General features: G+C 51.0%; 7 protein-coding genes across 7 annotated transcripts; 4 read left to right on the top strand and 3 right to left on the bottom strand.

The window, feature by feature from the left end:
- Nucleotides 1-1,536: 1,536 nt before the first annotated feature.
- On the bottom strand, nt 1,537-2,851 carry V1508DRAFT_401766 (uncharacterized protein; the record flags this gene model as incomplete). The annotated part of the gene is made up of 3 exons (XM_066938439.1): nt 1,537-2,519; nt 2,583-2,665; nt 2,748-2,851. The coding sequence occupies 3 exons, from the start codon at nt 2,849-2,851 to the stop codon at nt 1,537-1,539; spliced, it is 1,170 nt and encodes a 389-aa protein (XP_066798858.1).
- Nucleotides 2,852-3,213: 362 nt separating this feature from the next.
- Nucleotides 3,214-4,590, bottom strand: V1508DRAFT_408875 (HSP20-like chaperone). Its single transcript, XM_066939072.1, has one exon. It carries the CDS (start codon nt 4,138-4,140, stop codon nt 3,508-3,510), a length of 633 nt encoding a protein of 210 aa, XP_066798859.1. The 5' UTR covers nt 4,141-4,590; the 3' UTR covers nt 3,214-3,507.
- An 83-nt stretch (nt 4,591-4,673) lies between these two features.
- On the top strand, nt 4,674-6,463 carry V1508DRAFT_408876 (uncharacterized protein). Its single transcript, XM_066939073.1, has one exon. It carries the CDS (start codon nt 4,755-4,757, stop codon nt 6,192-6,194), a length of 1,440 nt encoding a protein of 479 aa, XP_066798860.1. The 5' UTR covers nt 4,674-4,754; the 3' UTR covers nt 6,195-6,463.
- Nucleotides 6,464-7,103: 640 nt separating this feature from the next.
- On the top strand, nt 7,104-8,872 carry V1508DRAFT_408879 (Nup53/35/40-type RNA recognition motif-domain-containing protein). Its single transcript, XM_066939074.1, has one exon. It carries the CDS (start codon nt 7,154-7,156, stop codon nt 8,711-8,713), a length of 1,560 nt encoding a protein of 519 aa, XP_066798861.1. The 5' UTR covers nt 7,104-7,153; the 3' UTR covers nt 8,714-8,872.
- Nucleotides 8,873-9,183: 311 nt separating this feature from the next.
- V1508DRAFT_347456 (uncharacterized protein) lies at nt 9,184-9,375 on the bottom strand (the record flags this gene model as incomplete). Its single annotated transcript, XM_066936691.1, has 1 exon — nt 9,184-9,375. A coding segment is annotated over one exon (192 nt), but the record flags the coding sequence as incomplete, so codon positions are not given.
- Nucleotides 9,376-13,349: 3,974 nt separating this feature from the next.
- V1508DRAFT_103093 (SNF2 family N-terminal domain-containing protein) lies at nt 13,350-16,969 on the top strand. Its single transcript, XM_066935833.1, has 8 exons — nt 13,350-13,966; nt 14,019-15,057; nt 15,110-15,193; nt 15,244-15,316; nt 15,372-15,550; nt 15,602-15,903; nt 15,960-16,097; nt 16,149-16,969. The coding sequence occupies exons 1-8, from the start codon at nt 13,485-13,487 to the stop codon at nt 16,711-16,713; spliced, it is 2,862 nt and encodes a 953-aa protein (XP_066798863.1). The 5' UTR covers nt 13,350-13,484; the 3' UTR covers nt 16,714-16,969.
- A 478-nt stretch (nt 16,970-17,447) lies between these two features.
- On the top strand, nt 17,448-20,006 carry V1508DRAFT_408887 (uncharacterized protein). Its single transcript, XM_066939075.1, has 2 exons — nt 17,448-19,316; nt 19,377-20,006. The coding sequence occupies exons 1-2, from the start codon at nt 17,739-17,741 to the stop codon at nt 19,731-19,733; spliced, it is 1,935 nt and encodes a 644-aa protein (XP_066798864.1). The 5' UTR covers nt 17,448-17,738; the 3' UTR covers nt 19,734-20,006.
- The last annotated feature ends 824 nt before the right edge of the window (nt 20,007-20,830 follow it).

Here is a 20,830-nt window from a genome sequence, read left to right on the forward strand (position 1 = left end):
ACCTGCGCGTGCTGTGGGCTGTGTATATATATTAATAATTGGGTAACATTCACTAAATTGTAAAACTAATGATATACAAAATCGACCAAATTTAAAACGTTACACCAGCAACCAAAAGTCACAACAAAAGGGATCCAAATTTATGAGATCAAAGGTCCTCCAACTTCCAAAATTTTAATTATCTTTTCTATAGACTAACTGAACAAATCTTTTGGAGATTTGCCAGTAGGTGCTCGCATACTTGCACCGCTAGTCTTCATCAATGCGGTCTCTAACCACGACGACTTATTCGACGACGGAGTCCAACGCTTGCTATTCGGTGACCTCGACGGTGATCGCGAGAGCAACGGGGACTTTGGTGGTGACTCTCGAGAGCCCATAAGTATTGGTGTCTTGGGTCTCTCGGTACTTGGTGAACTTCCGTCAACGACCAGGTTCTCCTTATTAGACTCATCCCCGGTCTCCTCACGAGCCGGTTCTTTCACCTCATTGGCAAGCTCTGTCGGATGCCCCATCGGAATACCACGTGACCGCCTAACGGTGATGCTGTCGTCCTCCTCGGGATCTCTATCTAATAATGACTTACTCGTTGGCGATGGTTTGAAGTTAGATTCACTGTACTGGGACACAATGCTGTTTTCCCGCTCCTTATCATACTTCGCAGTCAAATCCAGATCCCGGGCACGAAACCGCTCGACTGCCGATCGAGTCATGGTCAAACTACTTGTGGTGCGGTGTAATGAGGGTGAATTGCGCCTGCCATTAAGGGATGGAGAATTGTCAGGTGTGCAAAAGACTGGAGTGATGGTCTTGGATAGCGGTGTTAGGGGCCGTCTATCCTGGACTTTCTGGAGATCTGGTATATTCTTCTGGCTCGGTTCGCCATCACCTTGTTCTCGCACTGATTTATCATGTGCAGTGCGCTCATCAACGACTGCTTGTTGTGGATGGCAAACTGTCGCTGAAATTGGGACGCTCTTTTGATCACTAGCATCTTGCCATTCTTGACTCTTCTGGAGAGGCGACGAACTGGGGGAGTTCAATACTGCGGGAGCAGGGCGCAAATTGCCCATCGATAACCGTTTCGTTGGCGAGTGACTACCATCCCTTTTTAGCATTGCACTTTGTACAAATCCGACTTTCGTCGGACTCTTTGGCCGCCCAGGCGACGACGATCGCAAGCCAAATGGCGATTCAGCCAAACAAGAACTTTCGCTGGATCCAACTGAGGATGTCGCTGTCGAGCGCCCGGAGTCCGCCCGTCGCATATCTATTGCACTAGGCAGATCCTTTAAACCGAGTTCAAATGATGCCGGCGAAATCGATCCTTCATTATAGAAATCTGACGACGCGAATGTGCCGATACCGGAATAACGATTTGAGCGGAACGGAGATTGAGTGCCTCTGGTGGGGAATCTTTCAGCAGATTGCGACGGTGAACCGGAAATATTACGATCTGGCAGATGAGAAACCTTGCGGTGTTCGTCTATTGGAGAAAGTGTGGGAGAAGGAGACCTCGAGTGATGCTACATCTTGTTAATAACACAGATGGAAGCATCCATGGAAAATACTCACCATGGACGGAGAGGGGAGAAGTGGTGTATAACTGCTGCGGAGTCTGTCCTTCTGTGGAGATCGTTGGCGGGACGCCCTCAAAAATTTGGACAATCTCTCTTCCTCGCGATCTGAGACTTCTTTCTCCTTGTCTATATTGGCGTCTGATTCTGGCTGGGAGGCCATTGTAGTAGATAGTGACAAATTAAGGGTAGAAGTGCGTCGCGACAATGTTGATTTTGCTGCACCGGTCTCTTGTGGCGCTGCCTCATCGACAATACGCGCCTGTGATTGCACTGTCTTTACATCGCCGATATTAGACTCTGACTGCGTTAAGAGCTCGGTAGCTAGGGAAGAACTAGAGCTCTCGCTTTCTCTGCTCGACAAGTCCACGCTGGTTTCCAACCGTGAGACACTAAGGTCCTCCCTCTCCAATTCTTTCTTGCCGCGCCTCTCAATATCATCTGCCTTTGGCATCGGAAGCACAGTAAGCTCGTCGCCAATAATAGGACCAGCAGGCTCGATTTCGGCTGACTTTTCCCACATTTTGATTTTTTCCATCGTAGAAATCTGTGTGGATTTGAAAGCCAACGGCGAGCTGAGCTTCGACGGCGGCGAATTCGATTGAAGCTTGACCGAGGGCGCGTCCTGTCCCAAAAGTGGAGAAGAAGAAAAGGTGCGCAACATTGGAGTAGATTGCAGTTTTGTTTTCGGTCGGATTTGTTCCGGCGATGAAGTGTCGAGATCTTTAGAGATGCCGTGCTCGAAAGCACGATTCTGGGTCGCGCGATCAGCTACTGTGAGAGTCGGTGACAGACTGGGGAAAGTGTGGAATGAGTGATTAGGAGTTAACCTGCTTTTGGTTGCTAATTCGTTCCGAACGGAGACAACGGACCTAGGCGGACAAACGTTGGCAGGGGATGTGCTTGAGGCAAATTTTTCGGGTGAGACCGACGGCGACCGTGCTAATAGAACGGTGAGCAGGCTCCCTCAGTTTGCACAAAATAGCAAATAATAGATATGCTTACCTAGTCTTCGTGCAAGTCGCTGACGCTTTGCCTCTTCTATTTCTTCTTCCAATCGTTGTGCTCGGTTCTTCTCCTCCGAGTCTCTAGAGTCACACATTAGCACCGCAACTTCACTCACACCAGTAAATCCTATAATACTATAAAGAGAATCGATCTGAAACCTACGTTGTTTGTTTTAAATTCTCAAATCGCTTCAAAAAATCCGAAACGTTGCTGTCGGAAACTTCGTCCTGATTGCCCGTCAACGCATTGCTGGAATTCGATGACATCGTGTCGTACCGTGCTACACCAGTCAAAATTTAAATATGGCGCGTAGAATTGAGAGTTCGAAAATCGACTGGCGATGGAGTGCGGTGAACACACGACAGGGACAGGTAAACAAACACAGGTAGCCAAAAATAGCAATTCAACCACGACCCGACTGAATTGTCACCGAGTCTTAAGAACTATACAGTCAGCAATATTTATATTTGCAGAATGATGTGCGAACCGTTCTGAACGCGAAATGTCGCATGTGAAAGTCAGGACGTTGTGGGTGAAGGATGTAAACACTCTGGAAGCAAGGATGGCTCTTGGTAGGGTTAGACGGGAATACGCGCGCCGGTTTGACGCATGTGGTAGTACATAAACACACAGGCACGAATGCTCCCGACATATTTAAAGTCATGATTTTATATGACGCGTCCTGCATTTTAGATGTCGTTTACATATTCAGTTATTAGTTTCTCTACAAATTAATTATTAAATGCTAACACATGTACAAAACGAAATTACAAATGCTATTTGCCAAGCCATGCCTATAAATACAACCGAACTGACACATACACCGTAATTTAATATAACAAATGCGCAAACCATTCAATACAAACACCAACCGGTACTTGGGTTAGCTCCAATAGCTATGCATATAAAGTCGGTCATTCCGTCAATGCGAATCTGGCATTTCCGAATCAAATGACTTAACGCTTGTCGAGTCACTTTCATCCTGCGCCTCGACAACCTGAACCGTCGGTGGTGCTGGCTGAGGAGCAGATTGTTCAGCAGTTACAGTCTGCTCGTTCAGTTGGGCCTCGTCTTCAACCTTGACGACGATACTGCGCCGCTGAGGTTCAGGAGCCTTGGGGAGCGAGATCTCCAGTACACCGTTATTATACTTGGCGGTCATATGGTCCTGCTGAATTCTGACGTCCTCAGGTAGCTTCACTCGTCGTTCAAACTTGCCGATCTGGCGCTCGCCAACTTTGAGTGCCTTCGCCGGCGGCTCGCCGTGCAAGCCGCGAACTGTAGTCCGTTTGACCTCACCTGTGATAATTACCGTCGCAGCCTTGGCATCGTAGTCGACACTAATAGCCGACGCTGCCGCACCAGAAAGCGAAGCCTGGATGACGTATGCGGGCTCGAGATCGTAAATGTCGACGAGCGGAGCAAATGGTGCTGGTTCGTCGTGAGGTAAGGCGCGCTTTTGTGTTCGCCGCTTGGTATTTGCGTGCGTGGCGAGATCATTAGCGAGCGCGTCGACGACGGACCAAACTGGAGAGTAAGAATATAGCGCAGGCATTATAATTCGAGATAGTAATGTCGTTTGTGAGACGGGTTAACGATCGCTGTCTTGCATATCGACGTCGTGGATAAGTGTGAGCTCTTGTGCGAACTACGAGATGTGGAAGAGAGAGGAGCAAATCCAAGTCGAACTTAGCAAGAGCAGACCGTTATATATCCGAGAGCAGGCCCACATAAGGCGTTGCTGGAGTGTTCTCGAACCGCGGTGGCAATTCGCGAAGAGGACAAAGATGACGCGACTCCGGGGGGTAGCGATGAGCATCGTCATCGTCACCAAATATCCGTCCTTCTTTCGGTCTCGAGAATCTTCTCGGACTTAACTTGAGTTAACCTCCGAAATCACCGAATGCTGAGGGGTTCGTACCTCCGAAGTGCGATCACCCTGTGCCCTAAGCCCAGCCGGCTATCGGCGGGCGTGTCTCCAAAGGACGCGCTTTGAGGCGCACGGGCGTCGCTTGTAGGCCGTGCCGCATGTGCTGCCTGCGCTGCATACGGAGTGAAGACGTCAATCTAAACAAATACTCCACACATCAGATCTTCCCCGCACACTCGGTCCTTCCTGCAGCTGCATGTGCACAGAGTTATGCTACTTGCAGACATATTGACGGTAATATGGCGCATCAATTGGCCTTTGAGTCTGAAGGTGACGATTCCAGTTCAGTGTTCAAACGGCGGCGACAAGCTACTTGCGATGAGAGTGAAGGGAGTACTGGGATAACTAGCACGGTGTTGTCGCCGGCCATCCACATCGTCCCGCCACGCCACGATAATTCAAGAGACAGAACGAATCGCGAAATCTTGAATCGAAAGCGGAGGATGGGTGACGACGATAGAGCGACCACATTCGACAGCAGCGATACTCTGCTGGACGAGGACGAGGAGATGCGGGACGATGCTACTTATGTTGATTGCGATGATCTCGGCCCCACCGACGATGACGAAAATGTTGTCGAATCGATGGTCGAGGTGTACAAGACCGGAGAGCTGATTCGCGCACACGTGCCTGAGTACTGCAAGCGGAAAAATCATTTTGTCAGGCTGTGGCAGTCACTTGCTGGTCGCATCGAGCCGGGCGATGGACCGACATCGCCGCTAAGGTATCTTGCGGGCTGGACCAACGAGAATCGTACACGCGAACGTATGGCGCAGAAACGGAGGTCATTGCATACCTCGTCGGGTAGCTCAATGGGCAACACTCGATTTTGGACAGGCAATGGCAAACGCAGACGCAGTAGCACGGCAGAGAGCGCAGTGGACGTGGCAACTTCGAATGACGATCATATAGCCTCAAAAACTTTTCATCGGCCGATAAGTATGTCGTCCTCCGATATTGGCGACATTCGGCTGTCACCCCGCCGCAAAAACAATGAATCAGGATTGCCACGGTACTATCCAGGCGGGTGGCCGACACCTCCAGGCGAAAATGACGAAGCCGACGATGATGATGATGACGACGACGACGACGACGACGACGACGCGATGAATACTGAGAAGGACGACTGCGACCTCTTGATTTCGTCCGAACTCGCACTGGACGCACAAGTCATGGGACCATCTGTCTCCGAATACTTCATCCTCGACCACGACCGCGGCCCGGATGTTTGTGATGCATTAGCCGTGACGCCGGAGAGTGACGACGAATATGACGACGAAGAAGACGCGGAGTATTTCCATGATTTCGGATCCCTTTTGCAGAGTCTTCGTGATGTGGCGAAGGGTTGTACCTCAAGTGTTTGCTCCCCGTCTTCGTCTGCGGGATTCATATCACCGACGCGAAAACCCATCATTGTTATCGATCACGACAATAAAGAATGGGATAACAACGACAACGAAATCACAAACAACAAGGACAAGGACGACGGGGACGATATCGCGCATGGAGCCGGAGTAGATTACGATGACTGCAACGTTGCCTCCGAATTCGAGGACACGAGCATGATGGTAGAAAACGATGGGTTCGAGATCGTTGTGCGTGATGGTACATGCCTTTCGTCGTCGCCGATCGAAGGATGCGGAATCGTGGCACGAATGCCGTCTTTCCTTCCTACGTGAATCGAGATAGTTAAAAAGTTATATATTTGTGGGCTTTATATTGCTGTATTCTTTGTTAATTGTGTAACGGTTTGTCATGAAGAGGAGTTCTTGTAATTTTACTTAGGTGATATATTTGGTACGTGGTTATTGTCATTGTGCTAAACTAGGGAAGGAAACGAAGAGAAAGTGCGATCTGGGATTCGATTACTACGCTGGATTGCGGTTGTATAGATGTAGTATAGTTGTGATATATTTTATCGGTAGTAATATAGGTGAACGGTTTGTGGTTGCCCAGGACAGTCGCGCTCGGTGGTGTTGAACTAAGCGGCGGCGCACACAAAGTTTTTTCAGCTTTGTTTACAGCGCCAACTCAGAGGCACGACGAACGCCAATTTTGCATCATCCATCATACACCCACGCCACGTCTGCCATCCAGAACCAAACCCCGTATTACTTGTAGTCTGTCCGAAGTACACAAGAAGACGATGAGTCTTTTCGGGGCGACATCGCAACCTGCACAGTCCACGCCATTCTCGTTCGGCGGCGCAGGCGGTGGTGGCATGGGCAGCACAACGACACCAGGACAGGCGGGCCAGACGAATAGTTCCACGCCCTCGTTTGCCTTCTCGTTGAATACTGCGCCAGGGAATATGAGTACGCCGCAGCAGCAGCAGCAGCAGCAGCAGCAACCACCGTTATTTGGATCGGGTGGATCGATGGGACAGCAGCAGCCGTTTGGAAGCAGCTTTGGCACGGCTTCGCAGAGTGGTAGTTTATTCAGCTCGCCATTCGGACAACAGGGGCAGCCACAACAGCAGCAATCTACACCATCTCAATTCTCGAGCGCATTCGGTGGGCGAACCGGCGGTCTCACGCACTCACAGTCCGCCTTCGATCTCAGCGGATCGATGACAATGTCGCCGCAGCAGCAGCAGCAGCAGCAGCAGCAGTTCCCAGGACAATATCAACAACAGTTCATGCCGCAACAACAACAATTACAACAGCAGCAGCAAAACCAGATTCCGTCGACGAACGCGTTTTTGCTGACATCACCATCTCGCGCACCGCCGCCTGCGCCCGCATGGGCGGCGCCTGGTGAGAGTCGGCGTTACGTGCCATCCCACCTTACTCACATGCGGGGATACAAAAACTCGCCCGCCGGGAGCGCAAATGGGTATTACACTCCCGACAGATTTCCAACGTCTCCAGCGGCAGGCACACCATCTCCCGGCCTTGGATCGTCGCGATCAATGAAGTCGTTTGGTGGTATTCCTGGCTCGCAATCGACGACGGCATTGACGTCGTCAGAATCCACCTCGCGCGTCCGAGGGCCTAAATTCGGCGGTCCATCGTTCGGCGTGCCGAAACCACACCATACGCGCTCGTCTCTCGCGCAGAATTCAAGCGCGAATGTGTCATTCGGCGAGTTTGACGAGTTGCCACCAACGGACTCAATTTACGACGCGGGTGCAGCGTCGCCGTTTGCATTCCAGTTACCGACTACGTCTGGCGCCGGCACGACCGAAGCGTCCGCGTCCATGCTATTGTCTCCATCGTCGAATGTGGCTCAGATTGAAGATAAATACACGCAGCCCTCCACCACGCCGGGAACGCCTAACATCTCGGCGTCGCCGACCAAAGACCAGCCGACGAGTGTGATAGTGTTCGGGTTCCCGCCAGACCTCACCCACGTCGTTGTCGACCATTTCGCTAGATTCGGCACTATAATGGAACATCTCTCGTCCGGCGCGTCGAGCGCTACAGGCGAGCACAATATAGGTGTGAGCGGCGCGACGCCGGTGGAGACCGGCAAGAACTGGGTAAAAATAACGTACACATCGCCTGCGGCCGCGAACCGTGCGCTTGCGGAAAACGGACAGACGCTAGGCAGCATGGACTACGTTATCGGCTGCGTCCCGCACACTCCGTCCGGAGGTGGTGGTCCATATTCGCCTGCACCGGTCACTGCGGCGTTGGGGAATGACATACGGAGAAGCGGCGTCATGCGCGGGTCCGGACCGAGCTTGAATATTCACGCGCTGTTGTCGGAAGGAGCAAACGAGGACGTGGCGTCGTACGCGAATACCACATCGCGGCGGAGGCGGGGCGATGACTCTTTGCGGGCCGCCTCGTCGAATCTGTTTACGCCGCTGGCCCAGCAACAGCCGACACTACAACAACAGCAACATCAACAAGATGCTGCGACGCCGTCGGCGAAATTTCAGGCGCCGGCGCTGCCGAGGATGACGAGCGTGCCAGCCGGGCTGGGCAAGCGCATCGACGTGCGCGGACCGGAGGGTATCTTCAAGGAGAAGGAGCGCAAGGGCGGGCTGTTATCCAGTTCGGCGACATTACGCGGCCTGGCATCTATTTTTATGGGCGGCGAAACCGCGGCACAACAGCAACAGCAGGGTGTTAAACGTGGCGCTGGAGAGGATTTCGCTGGTGTGGGAAAGAGAGCGCAGGGACAAGAAAGCTGGCTCGGATGGACTACGAAGAAGACGCAGGAGTTTATTTTTGGGTGGGATGATTTGTGAGCTTCTCTTGCTCGTATGTTATATATGCAAAAATGTATTATAGTATATAGAGATTATTACGGGGGAGGAACAAGCATGGTAATTAATCATTATATTAGTCACACACAAGCCTCACTTTTATATTTGTACAGACTGAACCCAATAGCAATCCCAAGTGAATAACGGCATGCAAAATACACAAAAAAAGAACCGTAAAAACTTATCATACTCCGTAACACTCCCGATTTAAACCCCCACATGTCCCACACTACCTCATAATACAGCTAATACACAAGGTTCCGATCAGAACACCGGTTCCCACGATGAATTTTTACACGAATCCGAATCAAATCCCGGTATTAACACACAAGTCCCTGCAATTAATTAAAAACAATTAGAACGCCCGCGATAAACAATGCCCAAGTAAACCGACGAACGACGCGACGACGAGAAAAACTCCAGTGTGATTCTGTTGCTGATGACGATAATAACTACACGGCATGGCAGCCTCGCTCGTGGCGCTTCATGTTCGAGCGGACGCTAAAGGCCTTGCCGCAACCTTGGTGGCCGCAGACAAACGGTTTCTCGCCAGTGTGGGAGTGGCTGTGGATGCGGAGACTACTTGGCCGCGAGAAGGCACGCGAGCAGACCTGGCATACGTATCTGTCAGCGCTAGTGGACGTCGAGTCCGAAAGCTGTTGTAAGCTGGGTGAGGCCGTCGGTAGGACTTTCGGGACAGGGTAGCAGGAGCTGTATGCAGCTCTGCCGTCGACGGTCACGTCAGTCTGTGATAGAATATGGTAGACTTCTGATGCGGCGGTCGGTGTCGGCGAGGTCGGTCGCTTGGAGAAGCAGCCCTCGGGCTCATTAGACGAGTAGTGGTACCCCGGGTGCGCACAATCAGATAGGGATGACGAGGACGAAGGCGGCAGATCAGATGCGACAGAGTACGGTGAGCCCGCGACAGAGAAGACAGAGGACAGAGCGGGCGAGTTGGCAAGCGAGGAGGAAGGTGTGTCTTTGCTTGTGATCGGTGTCGGGGCCGACGGAGGAGAGACCTGAGGCTGCTGTTGGACGGCGGGCAGTCGAGTTGGCCAGGAGTGCGCTCTGTCGCGAGACACAGCCGCGCAGTAGGCGAGAGTAGCGGCGGCAGCGGCGCCAGCAGCCGCCTCGACGCTGCCGGTCAAGATAGACGATATCGGTGGCAGCGCGCGGTCAGAAGAAGGCGGCGACGAGGCTGGGCTCGCGACTGGCGGAGTAGATGTTGTTGATGAGGTCGTGGTCGAGACTGTGGACGAGAACGAGCGTAGGTGGTATGCATCGAGCGAGGCGGGGGAGTAGGAACGGGGCGCCACGCGGAAGTCAGGCAGCGCGTGCACTGCGGGCTTTGGGTGAAGAGGTAGAGGTGCGAACGGCAGCGCCGACTCCGAGTGGTGTCTTCGGGTGAGCGAGATCGAGAGCGGAGACCTATCCATTGTGGTGATGGTAGGGGGGAGTGAAAGGAGAAAACAACAAGAGAGGAATGGTAGACAGGACGAAGAAAGGTTTGGGCGGACGCGGTGCCTCTACTATACTCTTACACGATTTCCTCCGGCATGCTGGTGTCACCGTGACGAGAGAAGGGAGGTTTTAGTGGAGTCGTGTCGTGCGTGTCGAGTCTGTCGACAGACGTACGGGTACCGACTGGTAAACGCGGCTCGCACGTGTGGGCCCGCTGGAGTCGTGACAATCGACGTGCATGCAGGGCTAGCCACGGGCGAGGGCCATGACGCAATTGTACATCACCGGTCCACGGACCAACGCAGAACAAGCAGGGCCGATCAATATTCCGCAATTATTATTAAAAGAGGACCATAGACCCGGCCATCCTCATTTTCACATGGAGGGAGATAGCTCTCACGAGGGAAGACAACGACAGCGTGCGGCCAAGTATGACCCTTGTGAAAGGCCACATGGACGCGGAACGTTTATTGATGACCGTGATAGTACAAGGCCCCTACTAGTCATATTCTTCAACTGCAGATTGGCCGGCCCGGCGGCACTAGGCTGCGGCGTCGAGTCCGCGGGACACCCTTGGGGGGGAGCATGGCACCTGAATTATTAACCATCTGGATTGTCGGAGATTGGACTGGGGTGGAATGAGCACGCGGCCAAACTTCAGCCTAAAACCCAACATAAGCTGCGGATCGACGTCAGCCTGCATGTAGCCTTTTGCCGACGCAGTGTAGCGACGTCCTGCCAAAGTGGGACCTTGTCTGACCGAATTGGTTTAGCGCGGCAACTGCCGAATTCCGAATAGGGGTAGGGTTGGTGGGTCTTCCGAACACAGATGATCGCCCATCGGTGCTCGCTGTATATCACGCTGACAAATGTGGGTCATCTGGGCCCTTGTTGCTGCGCGATCTGCGCCTCCGAATTCTTCTAATCTGATCTGCCTGTCATGAGCATTTGGCACGAATGGCCGTTCGCGCATTAGGGCGAGAACGCTGATGCATTAGCATGAATATAACATCGCCATTATGCAGGTATAGATAGCGCGACCGGAAGTGCCATAAGTGCCTGAATAGCAGCCAATCGGAGGGCGGCTGATTGAGTGAACGGGCAAGATTATTAAAGTGGGATCCAGAACAGTCACGCCGCCAGGTACTCGAGTGGCAGGAGCCAATTCAAAGTAACCGCATGTGTCGGACGTATCATAACTAACCGAGAAGTTGACCCCGATGACATCACAGTACCGCAGCGCCAAGCCATGTGCTGAAACGTGAACCCTTGTCTCCCCTGGCCGCGCTCGACACCATAAACACAAAGTCCTCTATATTTTTTGTTATTAAAGTCATCATTATTATTATTATTATTTAGCAATATATTGCGTATCGATCCTGCGCGATATTTGGATCGTATCTGTAACAGCGACATCAAACGGCATCTGGAGTGTGTCGACAGGAACAACGGTGCGTTCTGTGTTCGGAGTTCGCAGGGGCCATCGTCGGGTTGACTTCCGCCTTAGGTTTGGTTGTCTCGGAAAAGGAGCGCCATCGACACATCCGCAGGTGGTAGCGCACTAGCGAGTCGCCACGCCAAACTGGGCCCCTTGGCTGCACTGTCACTTGCTCGCAGTAACTTGCCGCTTCTAAGATCGCACACACCGGATTATTGCTGCGTGCTGGTGCCTGCAGTAGCGCGTCTCAGTTTCCAGCAGGTTTTCGCGCATGATTCAATTGCTTGCGGATCCAATCTCACATGCAACCTCAGGGTCACTTTCCGTGATGTCGCTGTCATTTGCGGGAAATTAAACTCACGCACGGTGGAGCTCATTCGCTCAAGACCGAGACCGCCATTCGTTCTTTGCTGTTGCTACGTAATATTCCATCGGATATAGAGTATGTACCCACATGGAGGGGCTGGGCCGATTGAGCTGGCCGCAGGCAGTAGTGGGGATCTGCGGTGCCACGGTCATGTCACTGGCACATCTCAACCTCTCGCTTAGCCTGCGTCTATAGAATCGGCAGATGGCTGTATCATATGCAAGCGATAAGCGCCGCTCCTCACCAATCAAGGAGCGCCCAAACAAGCCGCAGTAATAGCGTCAGGGTTCGGGTAGCCCTGACGGCCCGACTAAGCCTAACTAGTAAACACAAACTGGCCGAGGACGGCGTGGATTCACATGCCATAAGGACACAACGACGACGACGAAGATTGACAACCAGGCGAGCGTTTCTCGCATCTCTGCGGTGATATTCTTGTCCAGTTGGTTGTGGTTCGGGCGGGACCGGCGACGCAAATGCGACACACGACGACACGCAGCGACACAGAGTGCTAGGAGTGCCGTTTCTTTCTGGGCTTCCGCCGCGTCGATCCGCACCCGTTCTTCGGCAAGTAGCTGAGCACACGACGCACTGTGTTTGCCGTACGCGCTGCAAGCTGTCACGTTCCCCTCCTCCACCGGCTTGGCGATCCAATGTAACTAAATATATATCAAGCCATAACTTATTATTGTTCATAATAATTATTATTGATCGCGCTGGGTTTATTACGCTGCGGCTTGTTCCGAGAACATGCCCACCACTGTAGATCTTGTCGACTGTATTATTCCCTGCGTGCTGATCGACTGGGTTTCATATAGCATGCAACGCGAACTAATCCAACAAATATGCAGATGTGGCCTTTTGCGCCCTGTCCCATCGATGCACTCAGATACTTGTGGAAATAAGTCAAGTCCACTTTTAGCCTTGTCGATCTAGTCCAGCCGCTTAAAACCAGGGAACAGAACTGAGGGGTATGTACCGTTTACTGCATGAGGACTGAAGGACGAAGGTGACGCTCCCCCCATGTCAGCTTATTTATCCGGGGTTGCAGTTTAAGTGTATTGCACATCATGAGAAACGATGAGGCTACTCTATTTTTGCAATCTCGACCACCAATTTAGCTGCCGAGCTCTATCTTGGTTCCTCTCCTTGCTGGCGACTGACCACGATCGCGGCTCGTCCCCCGCTACTACATAATAAAACCAGAAATAGTGAAAGAACCAAAAGAACTTTTACTAATTATATCTTTAGATTAAAACCCGCTAATAGAGAATGAATACCCTGGACCTTTTATTTTTTTAATGGCTCCTTTTCCTTAAACGCGTTATCGAGTACACACGTTCAAAATGAACACGTCATCGTGCGGCCCTGAATTCGCCTCGACGACATCAAACCTTAATACCGTCGCGTGAGTCCCACGCGTCAGGTCCTATCAATACAACCCCACGCGACAAAGTACGAATTGCCACACAAATGAAAATCATGCAATGTACCGTCCATTCAAGCCGCCGTCATTCATAATCCGTCCGGATACCCCGACATCGTCGCCGCTGCAGGACCGAGCAGTCACTGCCGCGGTCGCGGGAACAAAGCGCAAGGCAGATGACGCCGATGACTGTCAAACTATCTCGTCTCGCAACGCGGTCAGTTCAAAATGTCGTGATATCAGCGCTGATGACGAATGCATGGTAATCGAAAGCACAACTACGCTGGTTACCTCGAGCTCGCGGCAGAGCCACTTCGCGCCGTCGACAACGACCTCGGCGCCTGCGTTTGCCAGTCCGTATTTCGTGCCGTCGGTGAAGCAAAATGCTGCGGGATATGGTGCTGGTGGGGATAGCGAGAACGGTGTACATTTCACGGCGCTCTGGCGGAAGGTAACGATGAAGAAACATAAGACGTGGGACGGCGACGGATTCTTGATTGTGAAGGGCAATGTCTGCACATTGCATGACATTTCCGGCAAAGTGTACATTGTTTCCTTAACCTTTGTTGAGGCATTGAGCTCATGATTAGAACAGGATCGGCCGAACTCGCTGTAAATTCACGACCCTGTCAGCTGGCGAAACGGTTCGAGTCGGGAATTACGAAGCAGAAGCAGATACACCATTATCTGAGAAAGAATTTCTGTCAGGTCGGATTTTCATTAACCCCGAAGCAGCGCGCGCGCTGAACGCCCAAGATGCCCATGACGATAATGCAGACGACGATATCCAAATTATCAAGCCGCTTGCTCCGAAATTCAATACCAGTGCGTCGATATCGGCAAGCTTCAAAGCGCCATACGCAAAACACGATACAAAATTTTCCGCCGCGACGTTTTACGCAAAGTATCACAACAACATCGCCAACAACACGGGCCCCATCCCTCGCCACGACCCGGCAGCGCCGAATGCTCTCGTGCTTCCGCGGCCGACTAACGCTCATGGCGAAATAGTCGACGTAGTAGTCGACCCCTACCTCTCCAAGTTTCTGCGTCCGCATCAACGCGACGGCGTGCGGTTCCTGTACGAATGCGTAATGGGCATGAAGGGCATTCCCGGCAACGGCGCATTGCTAGCCGACGAAATGGGGCTCGGCAAGACTTTGATGACCATAACGCTAGTCTGGACTTTGCTTAAGCAGAATCCCTTGTGGGGGCAAGCTCCTGTTGCGAAAAAAGTCATGATCGTGTGTCCGGTTACGTTGATTGCGAATTGGAAACGCGAGTTCAGGAAGTGGCTTGGCCGCGAACGCGTCGCCGTGTTCGCTGTCGGTGGAAAGGCAAAGTTAAGGGATTTCACAAAGGGCAAGGTCTACCAGGTCATGCTTATCGGCTACGAGAAATTGCGGCTCGTGCAGTCTGAGCTGAAAGACGTCACGTTCGATCTTGTCGTTTGCGACGAAGGCCACCGCATTAAAAGCGCGAACAACAAGTCTGCGCAGGCGTTGCGGACCATGAAGACGCCCCGACGGGTGCTGCTGACCGGAACGCCGATTCAGAATGATTTGGGAGAGTTTTTCTCAATGATTGATTTTATTATTCCGGGCTTGTTCGACAATTACAACGCATTTAAGAGAGTACGTATATCTGCTATATAGTGCCTGTTGGAATAGTGCCGACCAGTGTTAGGAATTTGAGTTGCCGATTATAAGGTCCCGACAACCTGATGCGCGCAAGCAAGACATCGAGCTAGGCAAGGCTCGTTCTGAGGAGGTGAGGCCGACGGCCCAAGTCTCCTGTGCTTCTTCTGCTAACGAAATCAGCTGTCGAAGCTCACAAAGACATTCGTACTACGACGCACGGCCGACATTCTAGCCAAATATCTCCCTCCAAAGCGTATGCGATGCTCTTTCGATTGCCAATGACATCGCTCATAACTGACTGGCGCTAGATGAATTTGTTGTGTTTTGCAAACCGACACGGTCGCAACTCGAAATATGCAAAGAGTTGCTGGAATCTAAGGTCATGAAATCGCTTATCAAGAGCGACGACATGTCGAACCATTTACGAGCCATCACGGCACTGAAGAAAGTCTGCAACGGTCCAAAACTTCTCTTCAACACCACAGACGTAAGCTTGAGTTCCTATTTTCCATCTTGTCTCCTATTAATCAACAATTAGGCCGACACCTTCGTCTCGACGATCGACCCTATCAAAGCCAAAACTGCACGCAGCGGCAAGCTCATCTTTCTCGAAAGCTTCCTGCAACAACTTCACGACGAGACCGATGAGAAAATCGTACTCGTGTCGAGTTTCACCCAAACGCTGGATTTGCTGCAGGGCTCGTTGGCGGGTTTGGCGCTGCCCTTCCTAAGGCTTGACGGTACTACGCCGATGAAGAAACGCCAGGAGATTGTGGACACCTTTAACGCCGCGGATCAAGCGCGATCCTTTGCGTTTTTGTTGTCCGCTAAAAGTGGCGGGTATGTGTTGTTTTCGGTCGTTTTAGTCAGACCGGGTCGAAAGCTAATTGGACCAGGGCGGGGATAAACTTGATTGGCGCGTCAAGGCTGATTCTGTTCGACACTGACTGGAACCCGTCGGTTGATCTACAAGCAATGGCGCGCATTCACCGCGACGGTCAAAAACGACCTGTGTATATATACCGTCTCCTCACGTACGTCGAGCCCGTGTCACCACCCCTCTGACTTCGCACTAACTTACACAGGACCGGCTGCATTGACGAAAAAATCTTCCAGCGGCAACTCACAAAAAAGGGATTGGCAGACAACCTCATGGACGGCAAAGCCGACTCATCCGAGAACTCATTCACGATGTCGGAATTGAGGGACATTTTCACGATTTATGAGGATACGCCGTGCCATACGCATGATTTGCTGGAATGCAACTGTGACGGGACTGGTGGCATGCATATCAAGCAGGAAAGCGCTGATGGTGAATCTGGCGCCGAGACAGAGGACGAGGAGGATGTCGGCGGCGGCTGGATTTCGGCGACGCAGATGTTGCAGGGACAGTCCGTTCTACCGAAACGTATGCAGGCCAAAAATCGGCTGAAGGCACTGCTCGAATATACGCACATTAATCCTCGCGCCGTGATTGGGAAATACGACGACTTGGAGGACAAAGCTGACGTGTTGAACGACAAGGTTCTCCAGAATGCTCTCGAGCTTGATCCGAAGATGGAGTGCGTTTCGTTTGTGTTTAGGAGGATGGTGTGTCTCGATGAGAATATTGGAGAGAATGAGATTGTTGAGGCTGAGGATGACCAGTAGATAGATAGCCGATACTGGGATTCCAATTATCGGCAAGGATAGGTCGGCACTGTTAGATATATCCATTATTGCCAGGGTATAGATATTGTACATAGTTATAGACTAAAACGGACTTGCTTTGATTTAAGCTAGTCGTATAGGAATACGACTCCCCAGGTCTGTTGAATCGCGGCTGCGCCTAAGTAATATCTCTGGTAGCGAGTATTTGTACACGTCGCTAATAACTTCAGTGTCGGCCCATCGCTACCTGTCGCGCACGTCGTCACCACATCATAACACGAATGATATGAAGCAGCAACATAATTTCTTACAAATCATTTATGCCCAACGGCCGCAATTAAAAGCATTACATAGAGTCTATAACTACCGCCAGTAGTAACAAGTAATATAAAACCCTTAATCGATATCAGGGTTAACAGATCCTTCCGGTATCCGGTGGGGTCGATCATGGTCGGCGCAGAGTCGGAGGCGCATCGCTGATGTCCAAGAGATTACACAAACATGTGATAATTTAGATGATTTTAGTCAGCCAGCATATGAACTCGTGCGGAAAACACTTTCGGTATCCAACTCTCCGATGTCGAGATCCGTGAGCGACCTGAGAAGAGACGAACAAGCGTTTTTCCGACCCATCAGCTTGAAACTTCCGACTTCCAGCAAGGTTTGACAAGAGACTAAAGTAAACCTTATTTTTTTCGCACGTAAGGTAACACCTTTTTAACTTGCGTGGGGCGCAGCAGTTAGCGCGATGGCTGTTGCCTCCACACGGAACTTTCAAATTTGGCGACGCAGGTCTCGATTATCTCATCACCCATACCGCAACCAAATTCTTATGTATAATGTTCTAAACGAACTCGGTCCTGTCAGTCACAAACACAATTGTCAGTGGGCGGAACGTGATATGAGCATACGCACCACTTCGTCAAGATCACTTACCCCAGTTTCGCGCGTTCGAACTCTCGGGCTATCAAGTTTGCCGCAAGACTAAATAACACGACGCGTAATCCAAGAACAATCCAGAGACAATGCCGATCTCCGCTTTTAAGCTGCAGCAGAGCAAGTTGCCACGTCCCCTTACGTCCCGGCTGCAGCAAGACGACTATGAAGCGCTCTTGCCGACAGCAGAGACGTGTCCGCATCCTGTGATCACGCCCAAGGAAGTCATGGCCGTCGCATTGAGACTGAAAGCCATTATCGACACAATTGTCCCGATCGAGATCAAGGAGAGCAGGATCACAAGACCCGGCGGCGCGTCGGTTATCACGCACAATGTGTTGGAGTTAGCATTGGAGGCTGCGGAAGGTGACAAGAAGGCCTGTATCATATATGCGTTATTAACGTGCAAGCAATGGTTCCGTCATCTCGAGTTAGAAGAACTCTACGATGCCGAACTCAACGAGCGTAAGACGATGGCCTGTGAAGTTATTGCTAAACGTCTCATTGAGAATGAATCGAACCAGGAGTTTTTGTTCAAGCAGATGCTCTGCCGCCGATTTTCGATCATAGTCAACAACGAGGTCACAGGCCATAGAAACGCACTCGAATATGCGATTGACCTCCACGCGCTGACTGTCATCGGCTCGTCCGGGTTCCAGAAATGTATTACGTGGATATGGCATGGCTGGATCATCCAGAACCCGGACAGTCCGACAGAGTTCATCTCGTATAAAGAGGCTGCCGTTCCTGACTTTTGGACGCACTACGACCCTGATCGGATAAAGACGCCTTTATATCAGAACGCGCTTCAACTATTTGTTTCCATAGTTTATTTGGCATTATATACCGGCGCGGTCAACACAGCAAATCCCTCCCGAGGCTTTGATGTCGTGGAGGGCTGTTTATATGTGTTCACACTCAGCTACATTTTTGATGAAGTGGCTAAGTTTTATCACATTGGTTTCTACTATTTCAGTTTCTGGTCTGCCTTTAACGATACGCTCTATTCGATGGTGATGGTGTCCTTTATTATCCGATTGATAGCTCTCGGAAGCCCGGCCGATAGCAATGCGCGGGAGACGTCTGACGTACTGGCCTACCGCATTCTCGCCCTCTGCGCGCCGTTAATGTGGAGCCGTCTCCTTCTTTACCTTGATATGCAGAAATTCTTTGGTGCGATGCTCGTCGTATTGAAGGAGCTCATGAAAGAGAGTGTTGTGTTCTTCGTCCTGTTGACCATCATCGTCATCGGTTTTTTGCAAGGATTCATTGGTCTCGACACGGCAGACGGCGCAGTAGACGTCGGCGCAAGGTCTTTAGCGTACATGACTCGAGCGGTCTTAACATCCCCCGAATTCGAGGCATTCGAGAATTTTGCCCCACCTTTCGCCGCGCTGTTGAACTACCTCTTCACTTTCGTCGTTTCAGTCCTACTCCTCAACATTCTTATTGCTTTGTTCAACTCAGCGTACGAAAAAGTGTATGATAATGCCGTGGACGAATTTTTGGCTTTGTTCGCGCAGAAAACACTTCGATTCGTGCGCGCGCCGGACGAAAACGTGTTTGTCCCGCCGCTGAATCTGATTGAGATTTTCTGTCTGATATTGCCATTCGAGTGGTGGCTATCGAGGCAGAAGTACGCGAAATTGAACGACATCATCTTGACTGTACGTCGTTATTTCCGCTTTTGCGCATGTCGCAGATTGAAGTCATCTAACTTGGATTAGGTCGCGTATTCGCCAATCTTATTTGCCATTGCGTTTTACGAGGTGTATGTCGCCGGCAAGATCTTGCGGAACCGCGCAACTGGCGAATCAGACGACGACACTAGACAGGAATGGGAAGATCTCGAAACGGAATTAGACCTTGAACATTGCGGATGGCTTGACCGCGTGAGAGCAATGGCGCCACATGTCGAGTCCGAGCCAGGCGTGTGGGAGATTAACGAGCTTCGGAAGCAAGTTTCCCAATTGACAGCGATCGTCAAAAAGTTGCATGATGAAGTAAGACAAGAGTCCCGAAGTTCAGACGCTGGAGAGACTGAGACGTTGATTGATAAACCGGTGGTCGACGAAAGAGTCTAGGAAAATGTGCCTCCTAAATGAGTATGATGAACGATTGTGAACGCTTGCGAGGGAAGTTACGGTTAGGATTTTATTTTGGAATTGATATGATATTGCTATACGCTTGTCTTTGGTTACCTCGCTCTAAACATTGAGACATAATTTCACTCCTAGTTGGAGGTGGGTGATTGCGTAGCTCTGACAACACCATATTAGTGAGTAGAATATAATGTGAAATTTCTGTAGCAAGATGATTCAAGGGTACTATGTATGCAAACCAAACCTCCACAATAATATGGTACATCCACTTCTAGGAAAAACACAAGCAAACAAACATTAATATACAAAGTAGCTTATGTTACAGCGTCATGCACCACGACTACCGTTAAAGCAATATTCCCTAGCATTTTGCCAATATAGTAGTGAAACGAACACACGATATACGCCAAACCAACCAAGCCAAGGTAGAATACAGATTGAGTATATATTAACTCTCTTTCTATAACCCCAAATGTTACGCAAGGATTAAATTTGCGGTTGGAGTTGATTCGGCATGAATCCCGCTTGTTGCAACTTGTGTTGCTGCTGCTGCAACAACTGTTGTTGGTAGAATCGTTGCTGTTGCTGTTGAAACTGCGCACCCGTGGGCTGCTGTTGCTGCTGTTGCTGCTGCTGCTGCTGAGCCAACTGCTGGAATTGCTGCGGTTGAAAATGTTGTTGTTGAAGCTGCTGCAATTGCTGCTGCTGCTGTTGGAATTGTTGGAATTGTTGCTGCTGTTGCTGTTGAAGTTGCTGCTGTTGCTGTAACTTCTGCTGCTGCTGTAATTGCTGCTGCAACTGCAACTGATATTGCTGTTGCTGCAAGCCCGGTACTTGCTGTGGCGGGATATGCGTCTGTGAAGGAACCTGCGGCGAATTCTGTAGTTGCTGCTGCTGTTGCTGCTGCACCGGCTGCATCGATTGCAGTGCAGTCACTGCGTCCCGGAATAACTCTTGCAACTTCTTATATGGCTCGACCAGAGTCGCAACATCAGGCGGCGGTATTAAAATTTGTGGGTACTGAGGCGCATGAGTGATCTTCCCTCTATCCGCGACGCCGGCCAAATACGCAAGATTAC

The sequence above is a fragment of the Lipomyces doorenjongii genome (genome assembly GCF_038497915.1).
Source record: "Lipomyces doorenjongii strain NRRL Y-27504 unplaced genomic scaffold V1508scaffold_2, whole genome shotgun sequence".
Taxonomy (NCBI): Eukaryota; Fungi; Ascomycota; class Lipomycetes; order Lipomycetales; family Lipomycetaceae; genus Lipomyces; species Lipomyces doorenjongii.